Source organism: Vanacampus margaritifer, chromosome 12, assembly GCF_051991255.1.
Source record: "Vanacampus margaritifer isolate UIUO_Vmar chromosome 12, RoL_Vmar_1.0, whole genome shotgun sequence".
NCBI classification, from domain to species: Eukaryota; Metazoa; Chordata; class Actinopteri; order Syngnathiformes; family Syngnathidae; genus Vanacampus; species Vanacampus margaritifer.
In genome coordinates, this window is record NC_135443.1 from 8,051,438 (window position 1) to 8,066,401 (window position 14,964).

General features: G+C 41.5%; 1 protein-coding gene across 3 annotated transcripts in view; it reads left to right on the forward strand.

Annotated features, from left to right (window-relative positions):
- Positions 1–14,964, forward strand: part of birc6 (baculoviral IAP repeat containing 6) — a 66,169-nt gene that overhangs the window by 4,715 nt on the left and 46,490 nt on the right. For all 3 annotated transcript variants that reach the window (XM_077582928.1, XM_077582930.1, XM_077582929.1), the window contains exons 2-22: positions 321–502; positions 697–834; positions 2,110–2,303; positions 2,475–2,586; positions 2,780–2,862; positions 2,980–3,205; positions 3,308–3,474; positions 5,246–5,304; positions 5,442–7,079; positions 7,641–7,790; positions 7,865–8,090; positions 8,172–8,332; positions 9,098–9,229; positions 9,877–10,008; positions 10,124–10,290; positions 10,481–10,614; positions 12,186–12,347; positions 13,355–13,486; positions 13,575–13,672; positions 13,760–13,907; positions 14,548–14,681. In XM_077582928.1, coding sequence (XP_077439054.1) covers positions 321–502; positions 697–834; positions 2,110–2,303; positions 2,475–2,586; positions 2,780–2,862; positions 2,980–3,205; positions 3,308–3,474; positions 5,246–5,304; positions 5,442–7,079; positions 7,641–7,790; positions 7,865–8,090; positions 8,172–8,332; positions 9,098–9,229; positions 9,877–10,008; positions 10,124–10,290; positions 10,481–10,614; positions 12,186–12,347; positions 13,355–13,486; positions 13,575–13,672; positions 13,760–13,907; positions 14,548–14,681 — 4,575 coding nt within the window. The remainder of the gene's footprint in view (positions 1–320; positions 503–696; positions 835–2,109; positions 2,304–2,474; positions 2,587–2,779; positions 2,863–2,979; positions 3,206–3,307; positions 3,475–5,245; positions 5,305–5,441; positions 7,080–7,640; positions 7,791–7,864; positions 8,091–8,171; positions 8,333–9,097; positions 9,230–9,876; positions 10,009–10,123; positions 10,291–10,480; positions 10,615–12,185; positions 12,348–13,354; positions 13,487–13,574; positions 13,673–13,759; positions 13,908–14,547; positions 14,682–14,964) is intronic.

Sequence of the window (14,964 nt, forward strand, 5' to 3'; positions counted from 1 at the left end):
ATTTTTAATAGGTTTTAGGTGAACTAATGAATACACACTCACACGCACGCACATACACATTCTCACCCACATACAAAATAATTAAAAGGCGCAATGATGATTACATGTCAAATCTGTAAAATTACTGAATGACCAATACTGAGCTCTCCAGAAAAAAAAGAAGGGTAGCATGAACAAGCATTATTGGGATTGGTCGCTAGTCAAAATACCTAACTGAAAAGTTACAGCACAAAATGTATTGTATATGGCAGTTTATTGCCGCATTTTATCTGTGTAATGACACCCTGATTATGTTCTGTTTTCCTCTGCTGCATTTCTAGTTAAACCCGGCGGTCGTGTCAGATGTCAGTACTTTCCTGCTGTGGATAAGGTGCTTTTTGTTGACGACTATGCAGTGGGATGCAGGAAGGACCTAAATGGCATCCTGCTGTTGGACACAGCCCTCCAACCTCCAGTGACCAAACCCGAGGATCTGGTTCAGATGGAGCTTCCTGTCACTGAGGTACAAGGATGTGACTTCTTAACCTAATCTTTGAGGTGTATCTTTTTTTGTTGTTGCTTTTGCCAGACCTACATGTCTTTACTCTTGTAAAAACATGTTCCTTGCTTGCTATGTTACATGTGCTCACGAAGCAAGAGTAGAAAATTGTGGCCAAAGAAAGAAATCTAATATAAATTATGTGTTTGTCTCCTTAGGCCCAGCATTTGCTGTCAGCCTGCCAGGAAAAGATCGACATTTCTAATACAAAGGGCTATGAACTCTTTATCGTACAGCTAAAAGAAGGCCTGAAGAATACCTCACATGAGACAGCAGCCAATCACAAAGTGGCCAAGGTTGGTAACAGCTTCATTTAACGTCCTGCTCTAACTGTTGCGTCACAGGATTTGGATTCAGCATGATAGTAAAAGTCTTGCAAATCCAGAATTGCTAAATTCCATGATAATCATCATCCATGATCTATCAATTGTCAAAGTCCAATCTTTGAGAGCCGGAGTCCTGCATGAGAGGTTTCCCTCATCCATCACAGCTGATTCAAATCATCAGCTCATCAGCAAGCTCTGCAGGTGCCTGATAATGATCCTGATAATTGAATCAGGTGTGTTGGAGCAGGGAAACCTCGAAAACATGCATCTTTCTTTCAGACCGATACTGATACGAGTACTCACCGATACCGAGGCCAAGTGCCAATACCACTAGTACTTTTGATACATAAAATTTCCCCTAAAAAAGCAATGTCAGACAATAAAAATAAAAAAATAACTTTTCTTTGAAGAGCAATTTTGCAATGTAGCAAATTTCCTTAGAATTGCATGAAATTGCAATGGCAGTTTTCTATCTTTTTCCATTTGTTTAGAAGACGTATTTTGTATAGATCACAATAAAGTAAAACAAGTAATCCAGTGGCCAGAAAAAGTCCCATTTGAAATATGCGGTGGTACAATTTCTTTTTAACGAATGCAGTGAAGTGCAAAGAATTAAATTGCTTCAAGTAATATTTAGGAATATCTACCATTCAACCAGAGTTGTGGTAACACAAGTTTACTGTGCAGCTCCTCAGAAATGATGCCAGCTTTTGCATAGCTTGAACGACACGTAAACACGTAATGCCCAAGCATGCACAATCCATTCACAAATTGTGGCGTAACTCGCTGTGCGCTGTCTAATCACCATAGGTGGCAGTTTCTGAAAGCGAAAGCACCAAGACGTCATCTTTTAATTGAGTGTTTGGGATTTTTATTAAGCCTGCCAGTCCTCAACTAGGGTCGCATTTCCTGTATATAAGCAATGTGTCCACTGAAAAATGCTCACCCACAGTCAGCCAAGCGGAGCGCTTGCCAGTCGCACAACAACATTTACAGATTTTGGAACTTGGTGCCACACATGAGGCATTATTATGCGCGCCCGTCGATTTTTGAGAAAATTTAAGACTTAACTGTGCCTTATGGCCGTGAAAATATTAATGTAAGTAGATCTATTTGTTTATTTTAATCATTGTAATTTAGAATTTTCTTCCATGTTTATGTAGTACATTTGTATGCATAGTAATCTTATTTTTTAAATAATCCTGAAATTCTATTATGTCTTTTCCCTCCTCCCCTTCTTCTCAGTGGGCGACAGTAACCTTCCAGCTTCCTCACCATGTGCTGAAGCTGGTTGCTAGTGCCATCGTCAGTGAGCTCAAGAAGATCAACCAGAACATCGCTGCCTTGTCTGTGGCCTCATCCATCATGGACAGACTTTCCTACCTCTTGTCAAGCGCCCGACCTGAGCTTGGGGTGGGGCCTGGGCGCTCTGTAGATAGGTGAGGAATCTGCAAAAGAAGGAACAAACGCCTCCATTAACCATTTTGGAGCTTTTTGGTCAAACTACGATGAGAAGAATTTCTGCTATGCTTAACAAAAGTCATCGTCTTTCGAAGTGTAATATTTTGGCATTGATAAGTATATCATGATGCTGTTTATGTTCTCTGTAGATCTTTAATGTACAGCGAGGCCAACAGGAGGGAGACGTTTACATCATGGCCACATGCTGGGTACAGGTGGGCTCAACCTGATCCAATGGCTCAGGCAGGATTTTACCACCAGGTGGGTTCAGAGACTGAATGGTGGTTTATGGTACCAATACAAGATGATGCTGGCCTTTTAAAGTATATTGAACATGAGCAGAAAATCTGCTGAAACACACTGATCTCATCAAGTCATGTCTGAAGTCACTGAATTGGTAGTACAGCCGTGCAAGTGATTAAAAACCACCTTGACTCTCCCTCTCTTTCCATAGCCTGCTTCATCAGGGGACGACAGAGCCATGTGTTTTACCTGTAGTGTATGTTTGGTATGTTGGGAACCAACAGATGAGCCATGGTGAGTGTATATGTTGACAACAGAATTTATTTGACCAGGTCAGTGTTGGAAGTGTGTTCTCTACACACATATCATTGAATATATGTATGCAATTTAGCATGTCTCCTCTATCCTTAGGTCCGAACATGAGCGACACTCCCCTAATTGTCCATTTGTAAAGGGTGAGCACACACAAAACGTTCCCTTGTCAGTGACATTGGCAACGAGTCCTGCTCAGTTCCCCAACAGTCCTGACAGCTCAGACAAAATTGCCTGCTACGGCTTTGGCAGCTGCCCACAGTTTTTGGCTGTTGCAACAAAGAGAGGCAAGATCTGTATTTGGGACGTCTCCAAAATGATGAAGGTCAGATTATTCATTGTATCATCCTGTGCCTTGGCTGAGGAGCTCTAGTCAAATATGTTTGTATTGGATGGTCCGACTTAATAAGCGTTCTATTGTAAACAGGTGCACCTGAAGTTTGACATTAACCCATATGACCCGGCCATCCTGAGGCAACTGATCCTATGTGGTGGCGAGCTCAGCCAGCAGACGCTGACCGAGTCTCGGAGACCCACTTTGGCCTGGCTTGAGGAGTCGTCTTGCTCAGACTTGCCCAAGCTTGAGGGAGACAGGTGAGCCTTATTTAAAGTGGAACCTCCAAAGTTGACCACAATCTGTTCTGTGACACTGGTTGACCTCTGAATTGTTTATTAAAACTTGTCACCCACATAGTCTTAATATGAATGTTTTATTTACAAAATAAAAATCCATTCATTTCGGTACTCTTTATCCCCATTAGTGTTGTGGGTGAGGGTGGGCCCCTCTCAGCTGATGTAGGGTGAGAAATGAGATACAACCTGGCATGTACTAGGAAATAATTGCTCAACAAAATTTTAAAGGTGTATTTAAGGATCTTCTTGAAAAGTATAAACCAAATGTCCGCTTGTCACTTTTTGAAAAATGCACACGTGGAAGACCATCCTACCAGCACTCCAGCTCGTCCGGGGGAAACGCCTACACTCTAAAAATGGGGGGTGATATTTACTATTTTCAAGTAAATATCAAATGTCGGGAACGTGCAAGGCAAGCTCATCTTCATCAGTCTCTGCACCCGGCCTTACTTCATAGATGGATGTCCTCTTGCGGCTTTCAGCCATTTTCGAAGTATGCAATGAGATCGTTGGAGCTACAACGATGAATGGCTGAATCCGAAGCTCAGCGACTATATGCTACAAACACTGTGTGCATGCGCAGCTATGAACGAGCACGCACGACGTCGTTACAGCAGATTGATTGACGGGATCGAGAACTAATTGTTGAGACGATCCACCCGAAAGCAGCGACAAAAGATCCTTGAATACATCTTTAAGTAATTGGGCTGAAGGATTTAGTTTTTTTTTGTTTTTTTTGCTCATTATTGCAATCGCTATGTAACCTTTTTTTCAAGGTCTTTGTGTATTTGAAATGATATACAAATCATTATCTAGGGAAAATGTACTCGCATCACAGAAACATAGAGAAAACATATTTTAAATGCTCTTTGAGCTGAAGTCCAACACGATTTATTTATTTGTTTCTTGTATGCAAATTCGGAGAAACATTTTTAGAATGTTAAACTTTGGAGTTTACTTTATATATGTAAGTAACAGGGATGTGATTTTTCCGCTAATTCGCGGAATTCCGCTTTTTTTTATCTCCCCCCCAAAAAATGTTATTTTTTTATTTTATTAAATTTTTTTTAGTAGTTCATTGTGTATGCACATGACTCCGACAGATAACATCTTCTGCTATAACAAAGACATTTGTGGTATGCTCTAATATGACTTACTTTTCATTTGGTCATGATACAATTATTTGTTCATGAAATTTGAACTCTTCAACATTATTTATGTGTTAACTTAGTAATCACATTAGTTAGATATGATGATATTCTCAGTGATAGTTTTTAAAAGCAAAGGCAGTCCAATGTTTTTGAATGTGACTGATTTTGAGTTGACTAAAACTGCCATTTTATATGGGATAGTTCAATATACATTGAAAATTTATGCTGTTGTTTTGTCTATTTCTTTTCTTTGTCATGTGAGTGCATTGAAAGTACTTAAAAACACGGAAAACACGGCCCCCAGACCCCCGGCTAAATTTTCAGATAATTTCACTTTGGTCAAATCACATCCCTGAAGTAATAATGCCTGAACAAAGAGACCTTGAATGTCAGGAAGATTTTCCCTGAGCTTAAATCTGAATAGCTTACTAACGGCATGGAAAACTGTACATAAAAAAAATGTATTGTGCTTTTCCTAACAATTTGATGATTATTGGAAATGTAAATGATTGACTTCATTTTTGAGTTGCATCATTGTATTCTGCGTATTTCCTGACCACTATTTATTTATTTGATCAAAGTGATGACCAGTTGGAGGATTCAGACAGTGATGAGCATTCCCGGTCTGAGTCAGTAACAGGTACGCTGCCCTCACAAAGGGAATTTATTTTGGTAATTTCATTTCCATTCATCAGCTGGTGCCCTCAACCTTGACATTGTTCATCTAAATTTGAAGATGTCTCTGCACCTTTTAAATGTATTTTGCTTCTGCGACAGGTCAACCGTCCCAGTGGGAGAGCATGGATGTGAGCCTAGGAGTGACAGCGCTCAGTGTGCTCCAGCAGCCAGAGAAACTCCAGTGGGAGGTGGTGGCCAGTGTGCTGGAAGACACAGTCAAAGACCTGGAGGAGCTGGGTGCAAATCCCTCACTGAATCAAGCCAAGGCTCACAACCAGGCCAAAGCAAAGGAAAAGGTCCCCGAGCAGCACAACATTCCTTTCCCCTGCTTGCTGGCTGGAGGCCTGCTCAGTTACCGTACAGCATTGAGCAACTCCACAGCTGGACCTCATCCCACAGTCCCATCTTCAACTCGCAGGGTGACTGATAGTCCCTGTAGAACTCAGGGCCCTGAGCCCTTCCAAGTAGGACCTATGCAGGACCAAGGTCCCATGGAAATCGATATGTGTAATTCCCAGACTGCTGCCCAGGAACAGTGCTTTTCTAACTTGGTAGGTTCTCATCCTCCAAGTCCCTCCTCTGTGTCATCTGTGCACAGGACTATACCTGTGCTGTTGTTATATAGTATCAGAGAGACAGATGACAAGACCTCAGGGCAGGTGTTTGCACAGATGAACAACCTAATGAGCAAGGGTCTCCACGACGAGAGCTTCACCGTGCCGCAAATTATCGAGATGGAGTTTGACTCGCATGAGCAGCTTCTTCTCCAGGATCCTCCCATCACATACATTCAACAGTTTGCTGACTCTCCAACTAATCTCGCTGGCTTTGATGGTCAGATGGACAAATGGAACACATTAGCTGCTGCTACTACTTCTGCCCCGCCTCGACCTGGAACACTAGTCCAATGTTTGAGGTTACCCAAACAGCTGGAAGAGGAGAATCTTTGTGTGGACTCAATTATGCCATGCTGGGATGGCGTACACCTTTTAGTTGGCCTGCAGCCATGCAACGCCGAATCTCTGAGTGCGGCGAACCAAGTAGAAGCCCTCAACAATCTCAATCGCTTACACTCTGCCCTGTGCAGCCAGCAGAAGGGGGACTCCCGGCATCCAGTTGCCAATGGAGTGGAAGGCAGCCACCAAGAGGGCACACTTCCTCAATCAACCTTCATCCTGCCTTCAGGGGACCAACAGCAGACGTGCCAGAGCGGCGGAGGCTATCTTGCACTCTATAAACTCAACTACTCTACCCGTATTGTAACCTTGGATGAAGAACCTGTTAAGGTGCAGCAGATATGTCAGCCTTGTGATGCAATTACCTCCCTTATACTGCTTCCTCCAGATGTGCTTGATAGCAGGGAAGACGACAGTGAGGAGACTCCAGAGGAGGCTCCCTCTGGTTCCAAAAATGGTACATCACAGTTTGGAATTGGCTTGGCAGGGTCTGCTGCATCTTTAACTCGTTCTGCGTGTGGAACAGCCACAAGCAGCAGCAGTGCCACTGCTAACAGTCCCTCCACCAGTCATAAAGAGTCCAAGAAACAAGAAGTGGTAGGCCTGGGCCACTTAGTGGTGACTACACAGGGTGGGAATATTATGATCCTTGACCTGTCCACGTTGGAGGTTCTAACCAAGGTGGAACCCCCTAAGAAAGAGGGAGCAGCAGAAGAGATAGACCCTTTTGTCTCTGTAACGTATTGCTCTGGGACTGACCGCCTTTGTGCATGCACTAAAGGTAAGTGTTTGGATTAATTCAGCATCACTGCTGATCTCTGGGATAGAAAAGGCATTATTGTGTGTTTATTAGTATAATTGATAAGAGGGTGTAATTACTGCACACTGAATCCCTGCTATTCACAATAGGGAAAATCTGCGAGTAATTCAACCACCAAGGTTTGTAATTGCCGGTAGATGGCACAAGATGGCCCCAGACACATTATTACTTGCAGGGCAAATGCGTACAGATGACCATTCACAATAAGATCACATTCATACGTACATTGAATTATAGTCTTAAATGATCAAAAGCTACTTTGGTTGTTGCATAGTAGCAGCTCGTGCACCCAAAGAGAGCCCATGCATGCACAGTAAAAACGGTGGTGAACATAACGACAAATATGATCACTTATGTACCATTTATGACTCCAGCAATAATTTAATCATTTTAGAATGTCACATGCCATATGATATATTGTATCAACGTCATTGTATTGGCACAGTTCGTGTATAGAGTACTTTTCAAATTTTTCAAAAAGCATTGGAGTTTGTTAGTATTTATTGTTTGCTTTCTCTGCAGGTGGAGAGCTTCATTTCCTTCAAATTGGAGGTGTTTGCGATGATATAGATGATGCAGACATGTTTATTGACGGCCCCATTTCTAAAGGGGCTGAACTGTTTCTGGAGTGGGCCAGGCCTTCTTCCAATCCGTCTAGTCCTGGGATCTCAGGTAGAAGTTGCATTGTAAGTTTTATTCTTTGATATTTCGCCCCGATTTTCCACACAAGCTTAATGATTGCACAGGAATAGAACTCCTGGTGGACCAACCGCTAACCACAGAGAGCCTAATGTCGCTGGTGGAGCTGACGCGCTTTGAGACGTTGACTCCCCGCTTCTCAGCCACTGTGCCGCCATGCTGGGTCGAGGTACAGCAAGAGCAGCAGCAGCGGCGCCATCCACAGCATCTTCACCAGCAGCACCATGGAGATGCAGCCCAGCACACCCGCACCTGGAAGCTTCAGAGTGATAGGTTTGTAACTATGATAACTGGGTATGACAATGTTAATTTATCAGCAGGTAATGCAAAGATGTTTGTGTGTTGTCTTTGTAGTTCCAGCTGGGATGAGCATGTCTTTGAACTGGTGCTGCCCAAGGCCTGCATGGTCGGCCACGTAGACTTCAAGTTTGTCCTGAATGCCAACATTGTCAACATTCCTCAGATCCAGATCACTTTATTGAAGAATAAAGCGCCTGGCCTGGGAAAGGTCAATGGTAAGAAAATTTGTTATTGCTAGGATTTCTTATTTACCCATTTTGCAAGGTTAAAGGAACTTGTGAAATACATTTTGCGTGTGCAAATCGACAAAACCTTTTTTGTGTATTTGCATTATGTTCTAAGTGGGATTAAAAGTCAAATACTAATTCAAAACTGTTACTACAACTTTGCAGATTCACGCACAATTGTCAGTAATCTCACAAGCGCTCTCTCCCGCTCGCGCAAGCTCATATTTGCCTTTTGATGAGTATTTGCATGACGTCATGTGCCACACATAGTGTGCTGTTTACGGGTGCATTGAATGTCAAACGTCAAATGTGAATTAACAAAGGAGTATCGCTACTTACATTAGGTTGCCTTATAAGAGGCTGACATGTTTCGCCAGCATCATTCTGCTATAGGTACTCGAAAGAACTTAGTGAGCGTAGTTAGCCTCTGATGGTGCTTGCAGCTAGTGTTGGACCCAATGGGTTGACCGCCACTTACTTTCTACAGCTTGGGCCTGGAGGTGGTCTTCACCGATAGTTCAATAGTTCAAAATTAAACATATCCAGGTCAAAGTCATGACTTGAATCCAAGATTGTCCAAATCAGTCGTGACCTGAATCCAATTGAGAATCTGTGGAAAGATCTGAAAACTGCCGTTTACAAACGCTGCATCTTGCCCCTCACTTGAGTTTATACACCGTCCCAATTACGGGCGCATTCTCACTTACACCCTTCAGCCCTTGGGCCTCACTTAACAATGCACTTTTTTGACAGAAACCGCCGTTGATAGACAGATCACATTCCCCCTCTCCAACGTCCTCCAAGCAAATGGGGAGAAGAATGGTCGTCCATTGATGCACGACTTCACAGAGGACATCCAGCTTATGGACATAGAGGATGCATCTGGTAAGAATTTAATTGATCCATACCTCCATTCATCCATTTCTTGTTATTGCTTGTCGTCGTTTAGGTTGCTGGTGAGCAGTAGCATGTCCCAGCGAACTTTGGGTGAGGGGCGGGGTTAGTGTTGCACAAAGTACCGGTACCAGTATCGTACCATTAATTTCAGTCGACAAAAATGAAACGATACCATAATTTCCAGATACCGGTACTTGGGCGGCAAAAAAAAAAGTACTGTGAAAGCGCTGGGGCCGGTGCACAGCACGTCCGCTGTTACACATAAGGTGGAAGCGACCCAAGCAGCTACAATACGCTGCTACTTGTTTGCTATATGCTAACTCCTTGGACTAGTTACGAGTCTCGGTAAGGTCACTTGGCGAGCAGCAGCACTGCAAGTACCGGTACCATACAAAACGCAGTATAGTATAGTTTTAAATGACACAGTACCCCGATACCAAATAAGTACCGGTTAACCATGCATCCCTAAAGACCAATTAAGCAAATTTTTGTTTGGTTCAATCCATTCCAAATGAGAAAAAGAACTGGAATCACACTTAATTTTGGAACTGAAATTAAATTGCACCACTACACTTGCATTTAAGGACTATTTATGCCCACCATGTGTAACACATTGTGTCATGTATTTTTTGTAGGCTCCATGTTGTGTCCATTCTTAGAAGAGCACAAGGAGGACATCTTGTGTGGACCAGTGTGGCTTGCCAGTGGGCTGGATCTCTCAGGTCACGCTGGCATGCTTAGCCTCACCAGCCCAAAGTTGGTCAAAGGTATGAAAAGATTAAACCTAGTTTAAAAAATATGAGGCCATCAAGAATTGATAAAGCCAACGCATGAAGTTGAGTGTATCCATGTTCTTCAGTCCAGTTTATGCTTTGTCTGTAGGCATGGCTGGTGGAAAGTACCGCTCTTTCTTGGTTCATATCAAAGCAGCGAGTGACAAAAACATAGAGGACAGTCCCCGACCTGTTGTGAGAATGCCCAATGCCAAACCCCAGTGCTCCAAATCACACTCGTTGTCCACTCTGCTTCAGAGGGCTCAGGCTTCCAAGGTACTGACTTGATTGAACACACTCTTCTTAAATACTTTTAGTGGAATATGAGCTCTTTTAATACCATCAAAGGGGATAAAAAGGCAGAGAGTATGGTCAGTACAGCCATGCCGTTTTTTGAAGATGGATGAGATAGTTGTAGAATTATTCAAGCAAGCTTTCAAATAAAACCATGTGTTATTTTATGCAGGACAAGGTGTCTGGAGCTAAACCAGATGGTCAAGCATCTTCCAAGAAAGTTGAAAACCTGAGAGGCTGTGACCTACTGCAGGAAGTATCTGTTACAATCAGAAGGTTCAAAAAGACATCTATTCCCAAAGAGAGGTAAAATAGATTGATATTCGCAACTTTCAGTAACATGGCAAAAAAAAGTACTGTCTACACAATGTTTGATATTTATTCTATTGTAATGTCTGTTAACTTGAGACGTCGAATGGTTATTGTCAGCGGTACATATCCCAATAATCAAACTACCGTAATTTTTATTCAACCTAACATCCGCAGCAGAAGGTTGTGTGTACGGAAGTTCTGACCATTTGGGCCGCACACTTGCACCAGCCAACAACTAGCTCTTTTATTCACAAATTTAACTACAGCATTGTTAGATATGTTGTTGACGGTCGGATGGATGGATCCTGGTGCCTGTGTTTGCTGCAGCTGCTTTGGCTCATTAATTGTTTTGTCAAACTAGAACTAAACATGGCATTAAAACCAGTGTGAATATATTCAGGGATGTGTTTTTTCCGCTAATTCGCGGAATTCCGCTTTTTTATCTCCCCCCCCAAAAAAAAAAAATCCGATTTTTTTTATTTTTTTTTATTTTTATTTTTTTTATAAAGTAGTTCATTGTGTATGCACATGACTCCGACAGATAACATCTTCTGCTATAACAAATACATTTGTGGTATGCTCTAATATGAGTTACTTTTCATTTGGTCATGATACAATTATTTGTTCATGAAATTTGAACCCCTCAACATTATTTATGTGTTAACTTAGTAATCACATTAGTCAGATGTGATAGTTTTTAAAAGCAAAGGCAGTCCAATGTTTTTGAATGTGACTGATTTTGAGTTGACTAAAACTGCCATTTTATATGGGATAGTTCAATATACATTGAAAATTTATGCTGTTGTTTTGTCTATTTCTTTGTCATGTGAGTGCATTGAAAGTACTGGACCTAGCTGGGTGCCGACGGCCCCCAGACCCTCGGCTAAATTTTCAGATAATTTCACTTTGGTCAAATCACATCCCTGTATATTGCAACAGCCTAGTGGAACATAAACCAATCTAATCGACTGTTACTGCATTGATCGACCACTGATTTCGGGTCAGTAAACACAGACCCGCTAACGATTGTAGAGCCAGCGGGCTACGGCACAGCGGACTTTCTACCAACACAGGCCACTCCACGGAGCATCGGCACTTTGCGCCATTGATATTTCTCCCGCTTTGCTGTGTAGTCAAATGTTCTTTTACACCAGGCTGCACTGCTACTGTAATTTTTATTCCTCATCACATAGCAGTGACGATATGTGCTTGGCCTTAAGCTGTTTACTGTTTTTCAGGGCAATGTTTTTTTGGGATAGTTTGTGGTTTATTTATAGCTTAAATTATTAACATATGCAATAATTATCACTTTTTTGGGACCGTCAATTATTTGCAGAAATTCTCTATTCACATTCACAGTTGGGCTCCGTCCTTATACCTGGCAAATAGCTATGGTGTCCACTGTACTCCCCCCTGTTTTTTAAAAGTTTTTCACATTCTTTGTTCTCTTTAAAACTCAGACAATGTCTGCAAATCTATTGGTTTAAACAGCCTTAGAATGGTTGTGCCTTTATATAATTATTTTAACTCGCTAAATTAAAACGTGGCTTCCTTTTGCATTCAAGGGTCCAGCGCTGTGCAATGCTGCAGTTTCCAGACTTCCATGAGAAACTGCTGGATGCATTGTGCCAGCAGACCGAGGATGGCCTCTCCACAGAACATGCCCAAGGCCTCATCCTTGACATTTTGTGCTGGCTAGCTGGTGTTTTTTCCAATGGACCGTGCAGGTATGACAAAGTCGGGACCATGTTTATGTGCACATAGCTGCTTCATTCATCCATTGCCACGCCACAACAAATACGTTATGACTAGCCAGTAGTCATTTTCAAGGTGTAATGGTTACAGAAGGCGAAAATTAGGAATTTCTAAAGAAAATAAAAGGAGTCTCAAGGTTACTTTGTTGTTGTGTTAATATCCAGACAATTTCAAAAAAAAAAGTGACAACTTAAGTAAAAATAAACAACTGAGATAATGTGGTTGAACAATTATGCACAGGCTTTTATAACTGGGCATGGGGCTGTGTTTAGAATTGACTCACTTCTGCTAGAAAGCAAAGCAAAATGTCAGGAAAAGGCTACTAGAACAGCTCAACTTAATTTGGGTTTAATCAAAGGACACTTTAAATGGTGGCAGGTGTGTGACGATCCCCATTTTGCATGACTGACTGTGATTAGTTAATTGTGAACACAGCCACACTTCCAGCAATGAGGGTGTGCATACTTGTGCAACCGCATTATCTCAGTAGTTTGGATTTTCTTCCCCTCCAAAAAGAGTTCTTTTTTTTATTGAGTTATATGTTATAGGTAACAGTAATGATGGAAAATTGATGTTTTTATTGGTCTTAACTCTTTGACTGCCAAAAACGTTAAATAACGTTTAGTAAAATCCTATGGAGTGCCAAAGACGTTAAAAGACGTTTTTTTTTCAAAACAGAGGTGAAACTAACCATTTTCTATTGTTGATTACTGAAAAACGGAATAAGGTAGAAACAAACTTTTTTTTCTGATGAAAGATGAGAGTCCAATCTTTCATTTGGTAGTATGTGTGTTTCCATAGTCCAAACACATAATTTTCTGTGGACCTTGAAAGATCAGTCAAAAATGCTTAAATCGGCAGGCACCCACGGCATCCCTTTTCTGAAAACGTCTGGCAGTCAAAGAGTTAATATAACGGCACTATACACATTTCATCATTATCAATCTACTAATGTTATCCTCATGACTGTTTTTTTTAGCTTACGAGAAGGAAAGGAGGGGCTGCTGGCCAAAACCAGATTGAGGCTAATGGATATTGTTGCAGTGTGTTTCTTTGAGGCTGGTCGGAGCATAGCTCACAAGTGCGCACGCTTTCTTGCACTTTGCATCAGGTGAGAGACATTGTTGATTTCATTATTGATGAGGTTTTCCCTTCTTGTGGGTTAATGTCAGCATAATATTGTGTTCTTCTGGTCAAAGCAATGGAAAAGGTGATCCCAGTCAACAAGGTTTTGTAACGAGTCTTCTGAAGGCTCTGCTGGACAATATGCCGTACTTGCCTGCTGCAGCAACAGGCGGTATGTCGCGGATAAGCAGCACGATACAGCAATATGGAGCCCATCCCCCTATCTAATTGTCTTTTATCTTTGAACGTATTTTTCCAGGCTCAGTGTTCTGGTACTTTGTTTTGCTGAATTATGTAAAGGAAGAGGACCTGGCAGGTTGCAGCACTGCCTGCGCTTCCTTACTCACGGCCATCTCAAGACAGCTGCAAGACCGCCTCACCCCAATGGAGGCACTGCTGCAGACCAGGTATTTTCCAGTTAATCACTACTTATTTTGAGATATGGTTTGGGAAAAAGTAATAATAATCCGATATCACAATGAATACAACCAAAATGCAAGCAAGGGTATTTCATTTCCAATTTAGTTTTTTGTATTTCTATTACATTTGTAAAGTTTATATTTAGGAGAATTTGGGTAATGCGACATATAAATGAAGCTTCTTTTTTCTTTTTCTTTTTTTAAATGCTCTTTTTATTGGAAAGTTATATACTGTGTTCACTTAGACCACGTCCGGTTAAATGTGTCTAAATTAACCCTGATGGAATATGACAGCTTTTCCATAGCATAAATATCATGCACAATGTTTTTCCATTCTTCCTGAGTTGGTGGAGCCAACTTAAACAATTTTCTTGTTATAGATTGTTTATTGGCTGCTATAAGTATATTAAACAATTTTTCATCATTGGTAGACCAACCTCCCTGCCACAAATCACTCAAACAATACAATAATGTTTGAAGGTAATAGTCTAAGTAATAATAAGTTATCTGCAAATGTGCTACCTTACCTTACCTTGGCAGATTACTGAAGACTAGTCACCACTTTGTAGGTCAAGACACTTTTTATGAGAGAGCTGTCTTTTACAATCTCTTGTTGGTTTCTTTACAGGTATGGACTATACAGTTCTCCTTTTGATCCAGTGCTCTTTGACCTGGAAGTCAGTGGTTCCTCGTGCAAGAATGCCTTCAATAGCAGCATTGGGGTCCAGTCAGATGAGATTGACCTCTCTGACATTCTCTCAGGTAAGAAAAATGCGCTTTTATAAACCACATCATTTTGAGGACTGAAATAATAATAATAGCAGGGATGTGATTTTTCCGCTAATTCGCGGAATTCCGCTTTTTTTATCTCCGCCCCCCCCAAAAAAAAATTCGATTTTTTTTTTTTTTTTGGTAGTTCATTGTGTATGCACATGACTCCGACAGATAACATCTTCTGCTATAACAAAGACATTTGTGGTATGCTCTAATATGAGTTACTTTTCATTTGGTCATGATACAATTATTTGTTCATGAAATTTGAACC